Below are 18,643 nucleotides of genomic sequence, written 5' to 3'. Positions count from 1 at the left end.
AACTTTATTTTCAAATATGTATTGTGAATTATCTGAATAGATTATGGACATAATTTTTGAAGCGAAACTTATATATACTGGAGTTGTATTACTTTTGACGTGACAACGTCTTAAATTAGGTTGTGGCTCGGAGTCACTCATGAAAAAGTGTAACGCCCGCTCACGTCTGTTACGATGAGTCACCGAACGAGAGAGAGGCCCGCCGGACCGGCGAATGCCTTGCGTCTCAGTCAACTACGTTAAAAGGAACAACCATCGACTTGACTTTCGCAAGACACATTACAGCAGAAACACTTCCTTTCATTTCATATTTCTCCTATCATCGTCCTATCCTCAACAAAATCACTCAAATAGAAATTAGTTAAGTTTAAGTTTACATGTACAATGTTTTAGTAAACAAAATATATTTCTATAGTTAAAATTTGTGCAATTCTTATTTTCATTCAATTCCTTGTTCCTATTGTGCAATTTAATAATATTCATATCAATAAATATTCTACCGAGAAAAAGACGTTGTCACGTAAAATCTTCGCCCGTAAAACCGACTTTACAGGCAACCGATTTTTTTTATTTTCTCTATAGTAAAATGCTGAGTCGAGCGTCACGGAACTAGCGCCACGAGAAGGCGTCACGGGTAGCGTCACAAAGATAGTAGATTCACTACTATCGATTAATTTGTTTCTAGTCACCATATATTTATTCTAAGCAGGTTTAAATTAAAAACTGAATGAAAAATAACTAACAAAATATAGACATTAAATGAAAAGTAAAAAATTAAAAGAATATCTGTCAATAAAAGATTCGATTCGTAACGATTGTCGAAAGTCATAAATGTCATCCAATTAATAACAATATTGAATCATCTGTTTTTTTTTTAATTTTTATGACACTTTTCGTTTTAAAATATACTGCCGAGCACAAAATTAGGGTCACCCTGTAATTTGAATTTGTTTTAGAAATTATTCTTTTTTAACTATTTTCGGTTGTAATGGATTGCGTGAAAAAAATTGTTGTTGCTGTTGCGATAAGCATTTGAGATAAAAAGGGCTCCTTAGCCTAATTAATAAAAATCATTATAAGCATAGTTTTTGTTTATGTGGTTTTAACGTCAGTTGTATTGTTTGTGTTGTGTTGTCACTGTCAGAGGGTTTTCAGACGAGCATACTGTATGCGAGATACTGTATGCGAGATACAGAATTATTTTCGATGGCGACTGTATCGGATTCACGGGCATGCTCGTCAGTATGAAAATAGTAGCAGTGCAGTGCGGTTATATTTTTGGAGTATGTATGTAGAAGAGTATGTTATGCTGTGGTACATATTAAATAAAAAGAAAAAGAAACTGAAAAGACGCCGTAATTTGTGGGTTCATCCTATTGTAGAATTAAGAGAAACCAAGGGAACGTATAACTATATTCAGAAAACACCGTCTTTCTTTCGTTGCTCATTCACAATTATTCGACAGAAAATCGCGCGTCTATGGAATGTGGTGCAAAAGTATTCGTGTCTGAAAGCGTTCATTTAACGTAATGTTTCTTCTGTATCTGGGATACGCATTCAGTCGTCGGCGACAGGAGGGTCCGAGATACTGAATTCGGTATCTCGTATACTGTATCCCTCGCGCGTCCCGTCTGAAAAGCTCCATTTGAGTCTATGTAATATCTGCGTCTCGGATACGCGTATCTCGGATACAGTATCCTCGTCTGAAAGGGGGCTCAGTGTATTACAATGAGCATACGTTCGGTTGTATCGGTATCGGCAAGAATTGGGCGGCGTTAGAAGATAGTAACGATCAGCGCGGACCTGAGAGAAACGTTAGTTTCTCTCAAGTCTCTCGAGTGTGCAACGAGTATGGCGACGCAACGGTACAAATAGAGACCGGCCTGCTTACTCAAAGACCTGGTTCAGGTCAAAGCAGAATTACAACAGCTTGAGATGACCGCTTTATCGTTTCAAGTGGTTTGAGAAACCGAACGGTCACGGCTATTTCCCTTTGAAATCATATGCAGGAAGTGGGAAATGTAAACGTAAGGCTTTCCCGTGAACACCGAATTGCCAAATTGATTTTGCACGAGAACACTTTGCTTGGACAATACACGATTCTAATCCGTTACTGTAAAGTAAAGTAAAGCTGTAGGGCCTGATAATATCGAAGCTGAATTTTTAAAACTCTTGGAGGAAGAAGGAATAAATTGGATCACGGCTGTCTTCAATAAAATATACAATACAGGAATCATCCCTGATAAATGGCTAGAATCAGAATTCATAGCGATACCTAAAAAACAGGGGGCTAAAAAGTGCGAAGAATATCGAACAATCAGCCTAATGAGCCACATGTTGAAACTGTTTCTTAGAGTCATCCATGGAAGAATTTATAAGAAGTGCGAGGAACAAATATCGGACAGACAGTTCGGCTTCATTAACGCAATGGGTACCAGAGAGGCACTTTTCGGAGTACAGGTACTGATTCAAAGATGCAGGGACGTTAACTACGACGTATACGCGTGCTTGATCGACTATGAAAAGGCATTTGATAGAGTTCAACATCAAAAGATGATAAACATTTTAAAAGAAGCAGACCTGGATGACAAAGACCTCAGAATAATTTCAGAACTATACTGGAATGAGACCGCATACATGAAAATTAACGGAGAAGAAACAGATCACATAAAAATACTACACGGAGTTAGACAGGGATGTATCCTATCGCCGTTGATATTTAATATGTACTCAGAGAAAATTTTTAACGAGGCTCTTTACGGAATAGATGAAGGCATCCTTCTAAATGGTGAAAGAGTAAACAATGTTAGATATGCCGACGACACCATGGTGATAGCAGATAGTTTAGAGGGACTTCAGAGGCTAATGGACAGAATAAACGAGTACAGTCAACAGTACGGACTAAACATTAATACCCACAAAACGAAACAAATGATTATCAGCAAGGAGAAATGGGGCTCATCTTTACATTAATGGGACGCAGATAGAGCGAGTAAAACAGTATTGCTACCTGGGAACTATTATAAACGAACAGTGGAGCAATGTACAGGAAATAAAGTGCCGCATAGGAAAGGCAAGAACGGTCTTTAATAAAATGAGCGCCATCTTCAAAAGTCACAATATATCCCTAGATACAAAAATGAGACATTTGAGATGCTATGTTTTCTCTGTGTTGTTGTACGGGGCGGAGGCATGGACGCTTACAGACACCACTATTAAAAAACTTGAAGCATTTGAGATGTGGCTTTATAGAAGAATGCTAAGAATATCATAGACAGCAAGGATCACGAACAAGGAAGTTCTAGAAAAAATGAAGAAGGAACCAGAGATTGTGTTTACGATCAAACGCATAAAATTGCAATATCTGGGACACGTTATGAGAAATCAGCACCGTTACTCCCTGCTGCAGTCTATATTGCAAGGTAAAGTCAGAGGTAAGTGAGGACCCGGTAGAAGGAGAATATCATGGCTGCGGAATTTAAGAACATTGTTTAAGAAAACCTCAACGGAGCTGTTTCGAGCTGCAACGAGCAAGGTCATGATTGCCAATATGATTTCCAACATCTGAAACGGATAGGAACCAGAAAAAGAAGAATCCGTTACTGTTTTCCGATAAATCGAGATTCTGTCTTACGGTCTCAGACAAACTTGTAAGCGTGTGGCAACGTCCAGGCGAGAGATATCTTTAAGCATGTGTTGCCGAGAGACGTCCATTTGGTGGAGGGTCAGTTATGGCATGGGGGGGAATATCGAGGGAATAAGGAATCTTCGGAGCGGCTTTGGTTTAGACAATTAGTTTCCGGATTTAATCATATTTAACTTCGCAGTTGTACCTGGAATTTGTCTTCGGTGTGGAAAGTAAACAGAGACTCAGCACAATTCTATACATGTCCCAGGGGCGTACCAAGAAAATATAATACCTTAAATATTCGATGGTTATAAGAAATTTACACATGCTAGAACGCTAAATAATAAATGAGGTTAAATTTAATGCTATTAAGTGAAAACGACTACTATTGATGAACTGAAAAACGAACTAATTGAAGAACGAGCTATTGATCCATTACCTACGTATGAAGAAGCACTGAAAATGCTTTAGATATAGAGCTTACTGATGAACAGCTACAATAAATGGGTAGTAAGACTATCGGTTCAATCAATAAATTAAAGTTTCAAAAATGCAGTGTTCAAAATAGTTCGTCGTTTGGTCATTCCAGTAATACAACTGGAAATCGATAAATAAGTCGAACGCGAAGTCATCTGTCAGGCAAAAAGAACTGTAAACGCTATATTTAGGAACTCATTTTAATGATAATAAAAGGATTCCACATATTCCATACTTCTCTGTTGTATTTATAAGAGTTTTGTGGTTCGAAGTGTACTGTAATACTGATATAATATGTAATAAGATGAACCCGGTTCTATCTATGGGTAGAATAAATTAAAACGATCTATATCACGTCTAATATTTTGTTTACATTTGCAAGACATATTAATTACAGGTGTACGAAGGCTTTATGGTACACATGCCAAGATACGAACAGTAATTCAAGCAGAAGCAGTTTATTATTATATCTTTAATTAAATCTAACGGGTACATAAAATCGTTTCTACTCTTTGAATTCATATACAATTAAGTTGAGCAGCGAATTTGATAACGCCAATTAAAAGTTAAAATTACTCTTCTTAAAGTAGATCGGACGTTGCTCTTCTCTTAGAAATCGACAAGCGACTAAGAAAATAGAACACATTTATAATAAAGTCAACATTATGGTTCGTTGTTCACAAAAAATCGACAAACGACTAGAAAAATAGAACAAATAAATAATGAAATCAACGTTATGGTCAGTAGTCAGTGGTCTGTTAGTTCACAATCAAATTTGTAGGTCTAAAATAATAGGTTGAGTAAATATACAGTGTCCAATTCCATCATCTTAAAACTACAATACCTAATATTATTCTGACCTTATATGTTTGGATTTGTGCTTGTGTGTTATAGTTGTGATGATTTACTTTAAGATAATATATTACAGCTTAACATCCATTTTGTTGCCGGAGAAATAAGGAACGAATTTAAATATTTTTGATGCCCCAAATTTCAAAAATGTGTTAGTTTTTCGTAGCGGCTTTTTTACTGCAAACTTTTTTGTCTCTCCACTTAACTAAGCATTCCTATTTCCGCCACATGCAATAATTGTTCCTCTTTTTTTGGTCCTACATCATAGTTCTCTACATCATAGCTGGTCTTATGGCAATTTTATAGAATGTTCCCTTCAGTTTCATTGGAATATCTCTATATATTTCCCAATTACTCTGTAATATCGACCCTAGGTACTTATACTCTTTTAGACAACATACTTAGTAAAACTCAGATTTAAATTAAAATATATTTGGAACAATTAAATAACAAAATAAAGTTATATTTAAACCAATAAAAATAAACTATCAATACTGCGGCTGCGATCTGGATGTCATAAAATCTAAACGGTAATAACGATGTGTTAATACACACGCGGTGAAGACAGGAAAGGACTTGTCAAAGAAATAGAAATGGAACGGGCCGATCAACACTCGGTCCGGCTAGGAGCGGATAGCGACTGATCAATACTTATTCACGGGAAATAATAGGTCTGTCTCAGATCAATACTCCAAGATCGGGTACGGAACTGCCACTAGATCTCTAGCAGAAGCGGTTGGCCTTCAGTCAATACCCTAGGACCAGTGGAGTTGTTATCAGATCAACACTCTGACGGAACTCCCGGAAGATTGGCCTGCAGTCAATACCCAGAGGACCGGTGGAGTTACATACCTTTTACTTTTCACATCATTTCACTTTCCAAAGTTATCATTTTATTTGTAATAACTCTATCTTTAAATGAACATTCCAAATGCTCCGTTTTTGTCCCACTAAGTTTTAAACCTTTGTCCACAAAAGCTTGTCTCCACTGTTTCAGTTTTCTGTTCCAAATTGCTTTTAGTATTTGCTACTAACACTAAATTATCAGCATATATTCAGCATCGTGGAATGTTACCCCGTAATTTCGCTATTGTGTGATCCAACACTAATGAGAATAAATAAGGATTAAGCACCGGTGTCTCACTTCTTCTTATTGCACCGTCTACTTTCAAACGTTGGGGATCCGAACGGCAATTTTAGCTATCTAGGGATCTTTTGCCCTACACTTTACCTTCCAATAAGATTTGGAGTAATTCACATCTTTCACCTCTCAACACATGACCCAAGTATTGTATTTCTCTCTCTTTGATTATGCTGAGACTCTCTATACTCTACTGTCTGCTATTTTAATTGTTGCCGTTTGGTGCCAATATAGTTCTGAGATAATTTGCAAGTCTTGTTCGTCAATTCCAGTTGTTCCCAGAATTTCGATCATCTTTTGATGGTTAACGCAGTCAAATGCTTTTCGATAATCAATAAAACATGCATATACATCTACATTCATGTCCCGGCATCGTGGTGTTAACACGTTTAAAGCAAAAAGAGCTTCTCGTGTTCCCAATCCATTTCGAAATCCGAATTGAGTGTCACTCATCTGAAACTCACACTTCTTGTAAATTCGTTTATGAATGATTCTGAAAAAAGTTTTAAGGGCATGAGGCATCATGCTTAATATTCGATAGTCATCGCAGTGTGAGGTATTGGATTTTTTGGTAATGTTGGTATTTTAGCCAGTATTATGGTGTCATATATCTTATTGAATAGTACTGTTTTCAAGTCGAGACTTGTACTTTCGTTCTCTGCAATTAATTTAAGTATTTCGACATTGATATTGTCTGGACCGGTGGCTTTTCCGTTTTTCTGAGCTTTTACTGCATAAATAACTTATTCTTTTGTTATTTTTGGACCTTTTTCATTTATTCGATCATCCGTGGATGGTAGAAAACAAGGTCTATCATCGTCAACTGTCTGACTGTATTCTTTCCATCTCTCCAGTTTTTCTTCTGTACCTTTAATTATCTCGTTATTATTATTTCTTAATATTGTTTCTGGTCTCCTTCTGTGCCTCCCTGTCATTTCTTTTACTTTTTTATGGACATTAAAGGTGTTGTATCTTTCCTTTTGTTTAATTTCTAGACATTTGGTTGATAGCCAGTTTTCTTTAGCTTCTTTGCACTTTTTTCTAATGATTTTATTGACTCGTTTGTATTCTATTGGGTTTCTTTTATGTTTTCGTCTTACGTCCATGAGGTCCATGATATCTTTCTTTATCCATTCTTGTTTTTTGTTGTTTTTCGTGAACTCGATGTCGTCTTCTTGTATCTTTGGTATTTTCTTTTTTAGAGCAGTCCATGTTACTTCAACTTCTGTCTGTACCAAGTTTTCTAGCGTTTCTATTTCTTTCTCAATCTTGATACTTATTTCATTTTTCTTTTCAGGGTTCTTCAGTTGTGTGATGTTTATTTTTCTTGACACTTTTTCTTTTTTGACAAGGATGTCTCAGAATCTACACATATTCACCGGAGACTCCTTTATTATATAAGCTTTTGTTTCTGTATTTTTGTATCAAGAGTAAGCTGTTAGAAAAATTTTTGTTCAACTCAATAACATCAATTTTGTACAACGCACTTATCGATTTTTCATCAGTTTAAAGTTCTTACTTTTGTCTTATGCAAGTTAAGTCTCTTATTTATTTTACATTTAATTTATTAACAAAACATGAAATAAAATTCTAGTAAACACAAAGTTCAGGTTACGCTGTAGGTGTAGTAAATAAAAGTCTAGGTGTACGAGTTTTTGGAGATAAATAAAACAGCGATAAGATAAGAAATTATGATGCTACCCACGATGTGCAGCATACAGAGTCGATTTTCCGTTAAAACCGTGGTGTTTTCATTGTGAAATCTTTGTGTTAGTGGCAAAATTTTCATAATTAAGGAGTGGCAAGTGGACATATTAGTGGTTTAATATGGGGTTACTTGATGAAGTTTTCGCAAAAAAGGTAATTGAGTTGTAGATATAGTTGTATAATACGAAATAGTTTTGTTAATAACGAGGAAATGAAAAACAGAAAAGTTTTCTGACGTGCTCATATCGTCCATTAAACATACGCAATAACGAACAGTTTGTTAAATTTTACTTGTTTATGCGTTTGTTACTTCCTTTTATGCTTCTATTAGTCTCATTTGTTCCTGTACACAGCTATCTTTACAATATTTTCCATATCTGGTCCTAATAATGCTATTAGTTTCCCCTTGGTTTGTTATTACTGCAATTTTTTTAGTATTATGTGAGAGGGAATTTGATCAGGATTTCGTGCACATCTAATTCCTGTTGGATTAGATAGCTCAGTCAAATAAAATTTTAATATATGTAAAGCATTTTGTATTAGGTCTCAAATTGTAGTCTAATTCAAATCAAAATTTAGGTGACAAAAACATGATTTTTTTATGAAAATATCGATTTAATTTTACAGGATCATTGTTGAAACATTGAATAATATGTCAAAACTACCAGAGTATTAGTTTTTTAGATCCCTCAAAAAATTCGTTTCCAGAGAAGTTTTTACTTTTTTTCTTGTTAAAAAAAAGGCTTCGTTTAGACTTTCCAAATAAAATTTTATATATAATTTATATTTTATATATTATAATTGAAAACAAAATGGTGAAATTAGATTTGGCGTTAAAATAAATAAAAATTGATAAAATAAATAATTTCAAAACTTTTCTTACAAGTTGAGTTTCGAAATCTTTAAGATACCCCCTGAATTTAGACAGGCAAGCAAGCAAGCAATTTAATTAAACCCAGCCTGTGAGAAATGTTCACCCCTAAGAATTAAGTTCGGGTGTACCAATTCATTGGAGCGAGGTGTATTAACTTGAGTAAAAACAGGAGTCACTCCACCACGCTCCAATGCTCCAGACCATCCCTTTACCCCTATAGCACTCTGATGTGCGATAGGGGCACAATTATCAGCCAAATGCTCTTTATCTGGAGGTCCTGGGTAATAGAACCCCAACATGGTTTCCTAACCAAATTCAAAACTCAGGATAGCGCATTGTCGCTATGTTCGTGTTATCTTAATGTGGCTATTCCGCGAACTAAAATTGCTTACTTGGGCCTCAAGTCTCCGCTCTGAGCTAGGCTCAGTTCGGCGACTTGGTGCTCAAGGTCCTACGTGCCCGGGTTTTTAATGGTTTTTGTTAATATTTTTTTTTTGTGGCTTGCGCCTGTTTTGTTAGTAGTTTTTTTTATTTTTTGGTGGCCGAAGCCGTTTTTTGTTGTTTTTTGGATTTTTTTTTGTAGCATGCCTGAAACATAAAATCAGAATTAATGCATATTAATATAATAAATTATCTACTTAAAATTAACTGGGTCCACGCTGTACGTTGCGATTGTCCACGAGTGTTATGAGCTACGAACTATCTTCATTGTGCGTTGTTGTTGTTTTTTGTAGTGTTTTCTCTCTGGTGTTTTGTTTTCTCTCTGGTGAGATTGTTGATTTTCTCTCTAGTATTATGATTTTATTCTACTATTTGTTGTTTGGGTCTTTTGTGCTTCCATCTATGGAAAGCGTCATTATATCTCGCAATATGTGGCTGGGGTGGTTCTCTATCTCCGCGAACTTTGTCCTAGCTTTTTCTTTTATTGTGTCAGTCACCCTGATTTGTTGTAGTTCTTTAAAGAGGAATCTTTCTGCTACGTATATCGGTACGTTGACTGCTTCTCTTAGACTGTTGTTATGTGCCGCTTGTATTTTCTTTTTTGATGTATTGCATATGTGTCCCCATGCGAGAGATGCATATGTTAGTATAAGAAGAATTATACTATTTATTAATCTTATTTTTGTTTTCAGTCTAAGTTTGCTTTTTCTTCCTGCCAGGCCTCTTATTGATGCTCTTGCCATGTTGGCTTTTTGTACTGTAGCTTCTACATGTTTGCTAAATGTTAAGCCTTTGTCCATGATTACTCCGAGGTATTTTGCTTCACTTTTCCACTCGATGTTATTGTCTTGCACAATTACCTGTTCTTTTGGTTGTTGGTGCCCCTTTTTTAAAAGTACAGCCTGTGTCTTCTCGGAGTTTATAGCGATTTTCCATTTTAAACTCCATTCTTCTATGTCGTCTAGACCTGTTTGTAAGTTGTTTACCGCTATGTCTACATTTCTGTGTTTGGCCGCTATCGTTGTGTCGTCGGCATAGAGGCTTAGTAGTGTACCTGGTGTTCTAGGTATGTCTGCTGTGTATATCGTGTACAGTAGAGGTTACAGTACCGCTCCCTGTGGCACTTCAGCCTCCGGGTTCCCGAGTTTGGGACTCTGAAACTACGATTGCTCAAGTACGAAGTGATTAGTCTTTTCATTGCTCCGCTGTAACCCTATCTTCTCATTTTGTAGATCAGTCCTTTGTGACAGACTCTGTCGAAAGCTTTGCTTCCATCTAGGAAGGCAGCTCCTGTGAATTTTTTGTCATTAAATCCAAGTGCTATGTACTCTGTTAATCTGAGTACTTTTAGCTCACTGGAGTGTTCTGATCTAAAACCGAATTGGGCTTCGGGTATTATATCTAATATGTCTGTGTCAGCTTGGAGTCTGCTGAGTATTATTCTCTCTACAATCTTGCTGATTGCAGGTATTAAGCTTATTGGCCTGTAGTTTTGCGGGAATGTGCTCTTTTTCCGAGTTTTGGTAACATTATGACATGGGCCTCTTTCCATCTGTTTGGGAATTTCTTGTGCTTTTTTCGGCGAGCTATTTTTAATTAGCTCGTTTAACTCATCCGGTGGTGTAGGAAGGATGATTTCGTTCGGGTTTTCGGGTCTTTCTCTTTGTTTTTCGACTTCTTCTATGAAGTCGATGTCCTCGTCTGAGTGGTAATTTAATATACACTCTTTCTCGAGAGTACTCATTATCTCATTACCTCTACTTTTTCCTCTGTGGTGTACACTATTCCATTTTCTCCATGTAATGGAGCGATTGGCTTTCTGTCGTTTCTCAGTATTCTCTGGAGCCTCCAAATACTTTGCATATTTGGTCCTTGCTCCTCCATGTCTCTTATGTGGTTTTCCCAGATTTCACTACGATGTTGTAGTGCTGTTTTGACCTCTCTGTTTAGCCTATTTGCTCTAGTTTGTCTGAATTTGGACGTGTATGAACTAATCACTTTATAGGCCCCCATAAAATTATTATACCATCGGACATAATCCCTTGGATACCCGTGATCAACAGCACTATTCCCTAAGCCACTAGTTTTTGATGAGGAAGATTACCGGTTACCTGTTACACTTCTTGTTTCATCATCATCATCATCATCAACCTGTATCCGTCCACTGCTGGACATAGGTCTCCCTCGGCTCTTTCCATCTGTCTCTATCTTGTGCGGCTTGCATAAAAGACGTTTTGTCCATCGGTTGTCTGATATTCTGGGGTCGTGTCCTGCCCAATTCCATTTTAACGACACGATTTTTTCGATGACGTCTGTTGTTTTTGTTTTACGACGTATTTCTTCCTTTGGGATTCTGTTTTTGAGAGAGACACCCAATATCTGGCGCTCCATAGCCCTCTGAGTCACGCGTTATCTAACAAACATTCAGGAAGGGTACAGCAGATCCTGCACTAGCGTTTCTGAACTCCTTTCAGGTCACTATAGCTTCGTTTAGATTCGTAAGTACAAAGGACAACTTTAGGTGTGTAGTATGTGCGAGAATATCTTTTTTGACATATTTGCGTTGGATTTCTCTATTTTATAACCTACTTAAACGCTTATTAATCATTCCCGTATGTTGTATCTAAAATTCATTAAGACGATCGCTTAATTAAACACTGGTTACCTACATAGTTCAGATAATCGTAATAAATTACTTCTGTTTGTATATAAATCGTGTTATAACAACAAGTACGACATACTTAGATAAAAACCATAAAATTGATAGAAATGTTTACATATCCGCCCAATTATATTGGCACGATTAATTATGATATTAAGTGGAAGAGATGATATAGCTCGTTAGTAGTGAAGTTAATGAACTTAATGGCGATGACGAAGCATTACAGTCATTTTTGTGACATTACTAGGGCACTGTCATCCCATAAATGTATAAATTAGTTAATAAATATAAATGGTACAACTAGTAATAAATCAGTTCTAATTTCTTACATTTTCTTTGAACACATTACAGAGTACAGAGTCGGTTATTATCCTATCTATATTTATAAATAGATAGGACTAAGTGAGGTAAATAATGTACACATAAGTAATTATATTCTAACCAAAATCAGCATTCAAACTAAATTAAATTAATTTTCTACAAAACTAAAAAATAGCCACTAAAACAGGTGATGTAGGGTAAGATAATAAAATTGATCCAATTTTATTCATTATCAATGTCAATCCCGTCTTTCAACTATACACAAATATAAACTGCTTCCGCAGACGTATTTCTAACGTTTTGAATAAGTTATGGTGGTTAGGCTTATGTGTTAAGGCTGGTTAACTAGCACATACTGGCAATCAGATAATGCTTAGGATCTCCTAACGAAATAACATTTCCCGCATCTTCTTCTTCTTCTTCCTCCTCTTTATAAGCAATTCTGCTTGTTCATCGGCGGATTAATACATTTATGGAAGGTTGTCACTCCATTTTTTTGGGCGGTCGATGGTGACTTATTCCTTGCTATTTTGACGACACGGGTCTCCCCCTTCTTCTTATGTGGTTATTCCATTCTTTTTTTCTATTTAATGTCCATTCGTTTATACACTGTACTTTACATTTTCTTCTATTGTCTTCACTTCTCTTTCGATCTCGTACTTCTCAGTACTCTCATTTCTGCCATTTCCAGTAGCCTTTGAGTTGTGGCTATGTCGGGTCTTATTTCTAAGGCATACTTATGTCATTATTGGTTTTCCACTGGCTTTATGAATTCTTGACTTCATCTCAGTGTTAATGTGTCTGTTTCGGCATATGATATTATTAAAGCATCCTGCCAGTCTATTTGTTTTTGTACTTGATCTATCACTTCTTTTCCCAGGTCTCCATAGCTGGGCAGTATAATTGCAAGGTATTTTCTTTCCATTTGTTCAATACTGATGCCATCAATTTCTATTTTACATCTGATTGGTTCTTTGCTGATTACTATTGTTTTAGTTTTCTGAGATGAGATTGTCATATTAAATTCTTTTGCTCTTATGTTAAATCTGTGGACCAGTCTTTGCAGACTATCTTCACCTTGGGCTATCAATATCAACATCAGGGCATTGTCTGCGTAACAGAGTATTTTTACTTCTTTGTTTCCCATTTTGTATCCTCTTTTTTGACAATTTTGATGATTTCATCCATGATTAAATTGACGAGCATAGGGTTCAATGAGAATAGGTCCAACATAATATGACGAATAAAATAAACTGTCCTTGTAAGCACCTTACCAGACCAATCGGACCTGTAGTCCGAATCAGCCACATCAACGTATTTACACAACACAACTATGCTAAAAGCTATTTCCTACTTCTACTTCGTTTTTTTTTTGGTTTCGATTATAAATCATTTACCCAATACATGTAAGGTTATGCGCGTCTTGCTCTAGACAATGAACAACTTGGAATAAACTTTTGTTTACTACTTCGGTGTTACTGATCAATGATCACCTTTTCCATAGTTTTCCTTCTTCCTGTAATATAGTCCTGTATAACCTTAAATGTTACATACACTTAAGGTTAGATTAGAGTTTTCTCGTTTGATGGTAGATTCCAAACATTCTCACATAGATTTGTGGTTAATGCTATCTTCAGTTAGGATCATTTAGGATTAAGCATTTTTAGGACATAAATTTTCACATGTTACGATATTTCCAGTTTTTCCCGAATTTATTTATTTTTAATTTTGATAAGTAAATTTTTTTTTATAAATTGAATTTGAAACAATTTGATAAATTTATTAATTATTTTTATAACTTTATCCGAGGGTTTATATTCGCTACGTGCGTGACTGACGCGACGCCTACCGCCATCATCTCACAGTTTTGGACCTACCAATTTTCAGGTTAAACATATGACATATTTTTAACTTTGTTAAATACATGCGAAATTGACAATTATTAATAATTAACTTTTTAATTATATTTTTTCAGTTTATGTACAAAATAAATGTAGTATTAAAAATTGGGTTTCTCAAAATTCATCATAATATATCTTTTCGACCCCAAACGGAAAAGAAAAATCTAGTACTGCAAAATCAAGTGTTTCACGTGAAAGAGCATATAATTAAAAACAGTAATAAACTTCCAACAGTTTTTATTTCCCCTTCTAAAAGTAAAAGTAAAAACCAAATAAATAAAACCGTATTTAGTTCTTATTTTCAATTTTTCAAAATTTCGCATGATACTGTACACTCTTTCGTATTTGAAAAGTTTTTTTATATATTTATTCAATAATATTGTTAACACCATATTTTTATTTCAGAAGGAACCAGCTAGAATCCGTCCGGTGAAAAATACACCAACTAAGAAGGTTCCTGATAAATCATCCCGTACTACAACTACAGAAAAGTAAGATTAATATTTATTTCATTATACAATAAGTTCAAAACCAAACAGTATTGCTTGTAGGTGAATTGTGTTATGTAGTATAGGCAACACACTTAACAGCGCGCCGTATTAGTAGCTGCCGCATAAGTAGCGTACTAGAGATGGTATTTATTTAATTGAAAGCGACTGTACAATGTGTTGCCTATATAAGTGGAATATTACAATGTGTATACAGAGTTGTTAATCAGCTGGTGTGGGGGTATAGCTCAGTGGTAGAGCATTCGACTGCAGATCGAGAGGTCCCCGGTTCAAACCCGGGTGCCCCCTCAACTTTTTTATATTTTTAAATTGAATTTTATATTACATAATATTAAATATTTTTTCAAATTATTATAGTAGTAAGATTAAGAACGTAAATATATAATTATAATCCACATATGATGGTGTTGAATAACAGATTTTTTTGGTAAACACCGCGTCCGGTAATTCATTTTGATTCATTTTTCTAAGTGTTCTAAAATTTCAAATTTGATTATGTGTATATTAGCATAATGTCACTTGTTTTTCTGCTTCTTTCTATTAGAGATTCGTTTGTATTCATATAATTTCTATGGCCTCCATTGCTTTTATAATTCATTTGTCACTGTTTAGGGCCGTATTTGATAACGACATTAATTACACAGGTCACATGAATTTTGAGTCTGAGTTCTGTACCTCTGATGTTAATTACTTATGTCTAACTAAAGAACGAAAAATAATTTTTATCTAATAAAGTTTATTTTGTACTTACCAGAACGAAATTTCAAATTTTATGAAAAAGCTCTATTTTTTAACTTAAATTATATTTAAAAATACAAAAAAGAATACAAAAAAAAACTGTCCCCCAAAAGTAACCCATCATGTTCTTATTATATTATCCTTAATACCGTTGTTCGAAGTTCATTACATCTTGGTGAATGGGTTCCCCTTGCTCTTCAAGTGAGCATGTAGCATGTGTACTTTAAGAGACATTCTGCAACCCATGACTTTGAAGCTGTCAAGCATATTAGAAAGAAGCTTTTTGTAATTGTCAGCCGTTTTTCGTGGATACGCAGGAACTGTAGAATTTGTTCACTGGCCATTATTTGACTTATTTGTAGACCGATGAAAATACCAGCTTTAATTTTAGCCTCTGACAGTTTCGGGAAAAGTGATTTTAAATATTGAAAGGCCTCAGAATCTTGACGAAGAGAATTTACGAACTACTTCATGAGACCTAATTTTATGTGCAATGGGGGCATTAAAACATGATGGGCTCCTTCTTCTTCTTCTTTAGGTGCCGTGTTCGTATTCAGACGTTGGCCATTATCATGTTTACAATATTCTGAAGCCGTTCTCTATCCCTCCACTTTTCCTTGTATTATAAGGCAAAGTAGATGGTATTTGGTCCTCTAATTATATGGCCGAAGTATTTTGCTTTTTTTCTCTTTATGATGTTTGTGAGCAAGCCTTCTGAATTCATTATTTCAAGAACATCTTCATTGGAAGTGTGCAAAACCCATGATATTTTTAGGATCCATCGATAGCACCACAATAGAATGCTTCTAATTTAATAAGCGTTCTGGTTTTTAATGCCCATGTCTCACAACCATATGGTATAAGTCATTAAACTCATTTTGCACTTTTTACATGAGAAATGAGCCCATATTTATCTTGACTTCGTACGGGTAAGTTAAAATAAGCTTCACAGGCTTTACAAAGTTTAATATTTGATGTTGAAAAAAATTTTTGGCTCTCACTTTAATGAATTCGCCGCAAATATAGCAAAAAGAGTCCACGTCATTTTTACACTTTTTAGAAGACATTTTTATGCCTCACGAGTGTCAGTCTGCCACTTTAACGCTTCACACCCACAGTCCACCCTCAGCCATCTCTTGCATCTTAAGTGCAAAGGCTCCTCAAAAAATCTGCCAAAACACCGTAGATTTATTTTTCATTATATAAATGTACAAATTCAAACTTTATTATTTATAGAGTTTTTGCTTAATTTTCTATGTATACAAATAGACAATATTTACTAAATAACAGACTTAAATTTTTTTTGTTGACATCTATTATTTGTTATTTTGTACCGTGCCTACTACTCTGGGAAAAGAAAAATTTCGGTTGTTGAATGTGTTACCTACGTGAGCCCGTTTCAATTTAGTTGAAGAGAAATAAATATAAAGACTTAAATTTATATTCTTCAATATAAAGACAATCAATTTATTCTTAATAAATCAATCTATAATCAATTATATACACGGACGACCGGTTTCGCATACTACAATTTACTATGCATCCCCAACATCTTTTACTATGCAGGTGTGATACAAAGAATATTCTTAAATGTATGTGGAGCCATACTTAAAGCTCCGTTATGGCTAGCTGAAACCTGGCGGTCATCGGCTTTACTGCACTATTGACAAATATTGGGATATTCTTAAGGAGAAGACTTATATTAACAACCAGGATTGAAATTGGAACTATTAATGTAATTGTTTTTTAAAAAGTACTTGTGATGTTATATTATTAAAGGTTATTTATATTACACGACGTGGGGATATCTCCCGATCTGCAGAACTTAGCTCACAGATAGATTTATCAACATTGCGAGGTAACTCTATTAAGACCACGGAGGGAGTGCCGCAGGACTCGGTCCTGGGACCATTGTACAATAAGATTTTTTGGAAAACGATATGGGCATTGGTGTAACGGCAGTAGCATATGTGAACGATCTGGTGGTACTTGTGAAGCACAACGAAAACTGGTTAATCATGCATAGAGGGAACCGAGCCCTCAACAAAATGAATAAGTGGATGAAAAGCGGGAACTTCATGCTGGTGGCTAAGAAGACTGATGTTATGATCCTCAAGGGTCCGAGGGCCAGAGATTATGTAGTTTTTATTTTGGAGGGAGAAAGAATCATACCTACCAAAAAAGTAAAGTAGTTGGATTAATTCTACATAAAAGGCAAACTTTTGTTGAGTACGTTAAATTCGTCGTTCGCTGGCCAGAGAACAGGACTGCGGCGCTGAAAAACATTATGCCCAACGCGGGAATGTTCATGGAAGTGGTCTACTCTACTGTATTCTACGCAGCAATGATATGGCAACACTTGCTTAACAATCAGAAATAGAGGATAATGCCAGAGAAAGCCTAAAGAAAAGCACTACTTAGCGTAGCATGCACATACAGAACAGCATCAACGGTGGCCGTACAAGTGATCGAGGTTGTGTTGTCCATTTACCTTTTGGTGAAGGAAAGGGCATAATCCTACGAGAAGGATGAGCAGGAAAAAATATAAGTTAGGAACAAGACCATAAGGGAGTGTCAGGAAGAATGGACAAATAAGTATAGGGAGTAGTACCTGGATTAGGGTATTAATTCTAAATATCGTAGAATGGATGAAGTGCGGTGACATAGACACTAACTACGTTTTCACCCAGTTCGAGGACAGAAACGAATTATACAGGAAGGTAGGTCTTCTTCTTCTAGTGCCACTCCTAGCGGAGATTGGAAATCATCATGGCCACTGCGACTTTGTTAGCAGCGCGCCTAAAAAGTTCAATCGAACTACACCCGAACCATTCACGTAGATTACGAAGCCACGATATTTTTCTTCTTCCCACACTTCTTTTGCCCTTAATTAAGGAAGGTAGGTAGAGTAAGTGCAAACAATATAATGTCGGTAGCAATAAGGTGAAAGACCGAATACAAGGCAATGGAGGAGTCGGTAACGCGAGATGTCAGAAGGAAGAAAATCAGAGAGGGCTCTGCAGTTAGAATAGAATAGAATAGAAATATGCTTTATTGTCACTGAAAATTGTACAATTTTATGGACAAAGCTTATAAAAAGTCAAAAAATAACAAATAAATCGTCAATATCACCAAATAAAAGAAAATCAAATATACAATTTATTGCAAAATTTAACTAAACTACAAATTGCATAATAAAACCTTATCTTTCAGATAGATATTCTTTTGTCAATTTACGGAACTTAAGGAAAAAAGTTGTAGATTTAAGTTGCAAAGGGAGATAGTTGTATAATTTTTTTGCCGATATAATATAGATTTCTTTTGATCCAGAGTTTTTACCTTGTTTAGGCTGTCGCCTCTTCAAGGAAGGGGTACTCCTTTTTTTGCGGAGT

General features: G+C 35.5%; 1 protein-coding gene and 1 non-coding gene across 6 annotated transcripts in view; both read left to right on the top strand.

Moving 5' to 3' along the window:
* Positions 1-18,643, top strand: part of spdi (sperm antigen with calponin homology and coiled-coil domains split discs) — a 308,154-nt gene that overhangs the window by 108,670 nt on the left and 180,841 nt on the right. For 2 of the 5 annotated variants that reach the window (XM_072538255.1, XM_072538253.1), the window contains exons 1-2: positions 7,806-7,958; positions 14,410-14,495. In XM_072538255.1, the coding sequence (XP_072394356.1) occupies positions 7,926-7,958; positions 14,410-14,495 (119 nt within the window). In that variant the 5' untranslated portion in view covers positions 7,806-7,925. Of the gene's footprint in view, positions 1-7,805; positions 7,959-14,409; positions 14,496-18,643 lie in introns of those variants that run through there. The other 3 variants (XM_072538254.1, XM_072538257.1, XM_072538256.1) reach the window with 3 other exon arrangements.
* TRNAC-GCA (transfer RNA cysteine (anticodon GCA)) lies at positions 14,730-14,801 on the top strand. The gene has a single exon. It is a non-coding gene; the product is annotated as a tRNA-Cys (tRNA).

Source organism: Diabrotica undecimpunctata, chromosome 7 (assembly GCF_040954645.1).
Source record: "Diabrotica undecimpunctata isolate CICGRU chromosome 7, icDiaUnde3, whole genome shotgun sequence".
Taxonomy (NCBI): Eukaryota; Metazoa; Arthropoda; class Insecta; order Coleoptera; family Chrysomelidae; genus Diabrotica; species Diabrotica undecimpunctata.
This window is presented reverse-complemented; position numbering and strand designations above follow the sequence as displayed.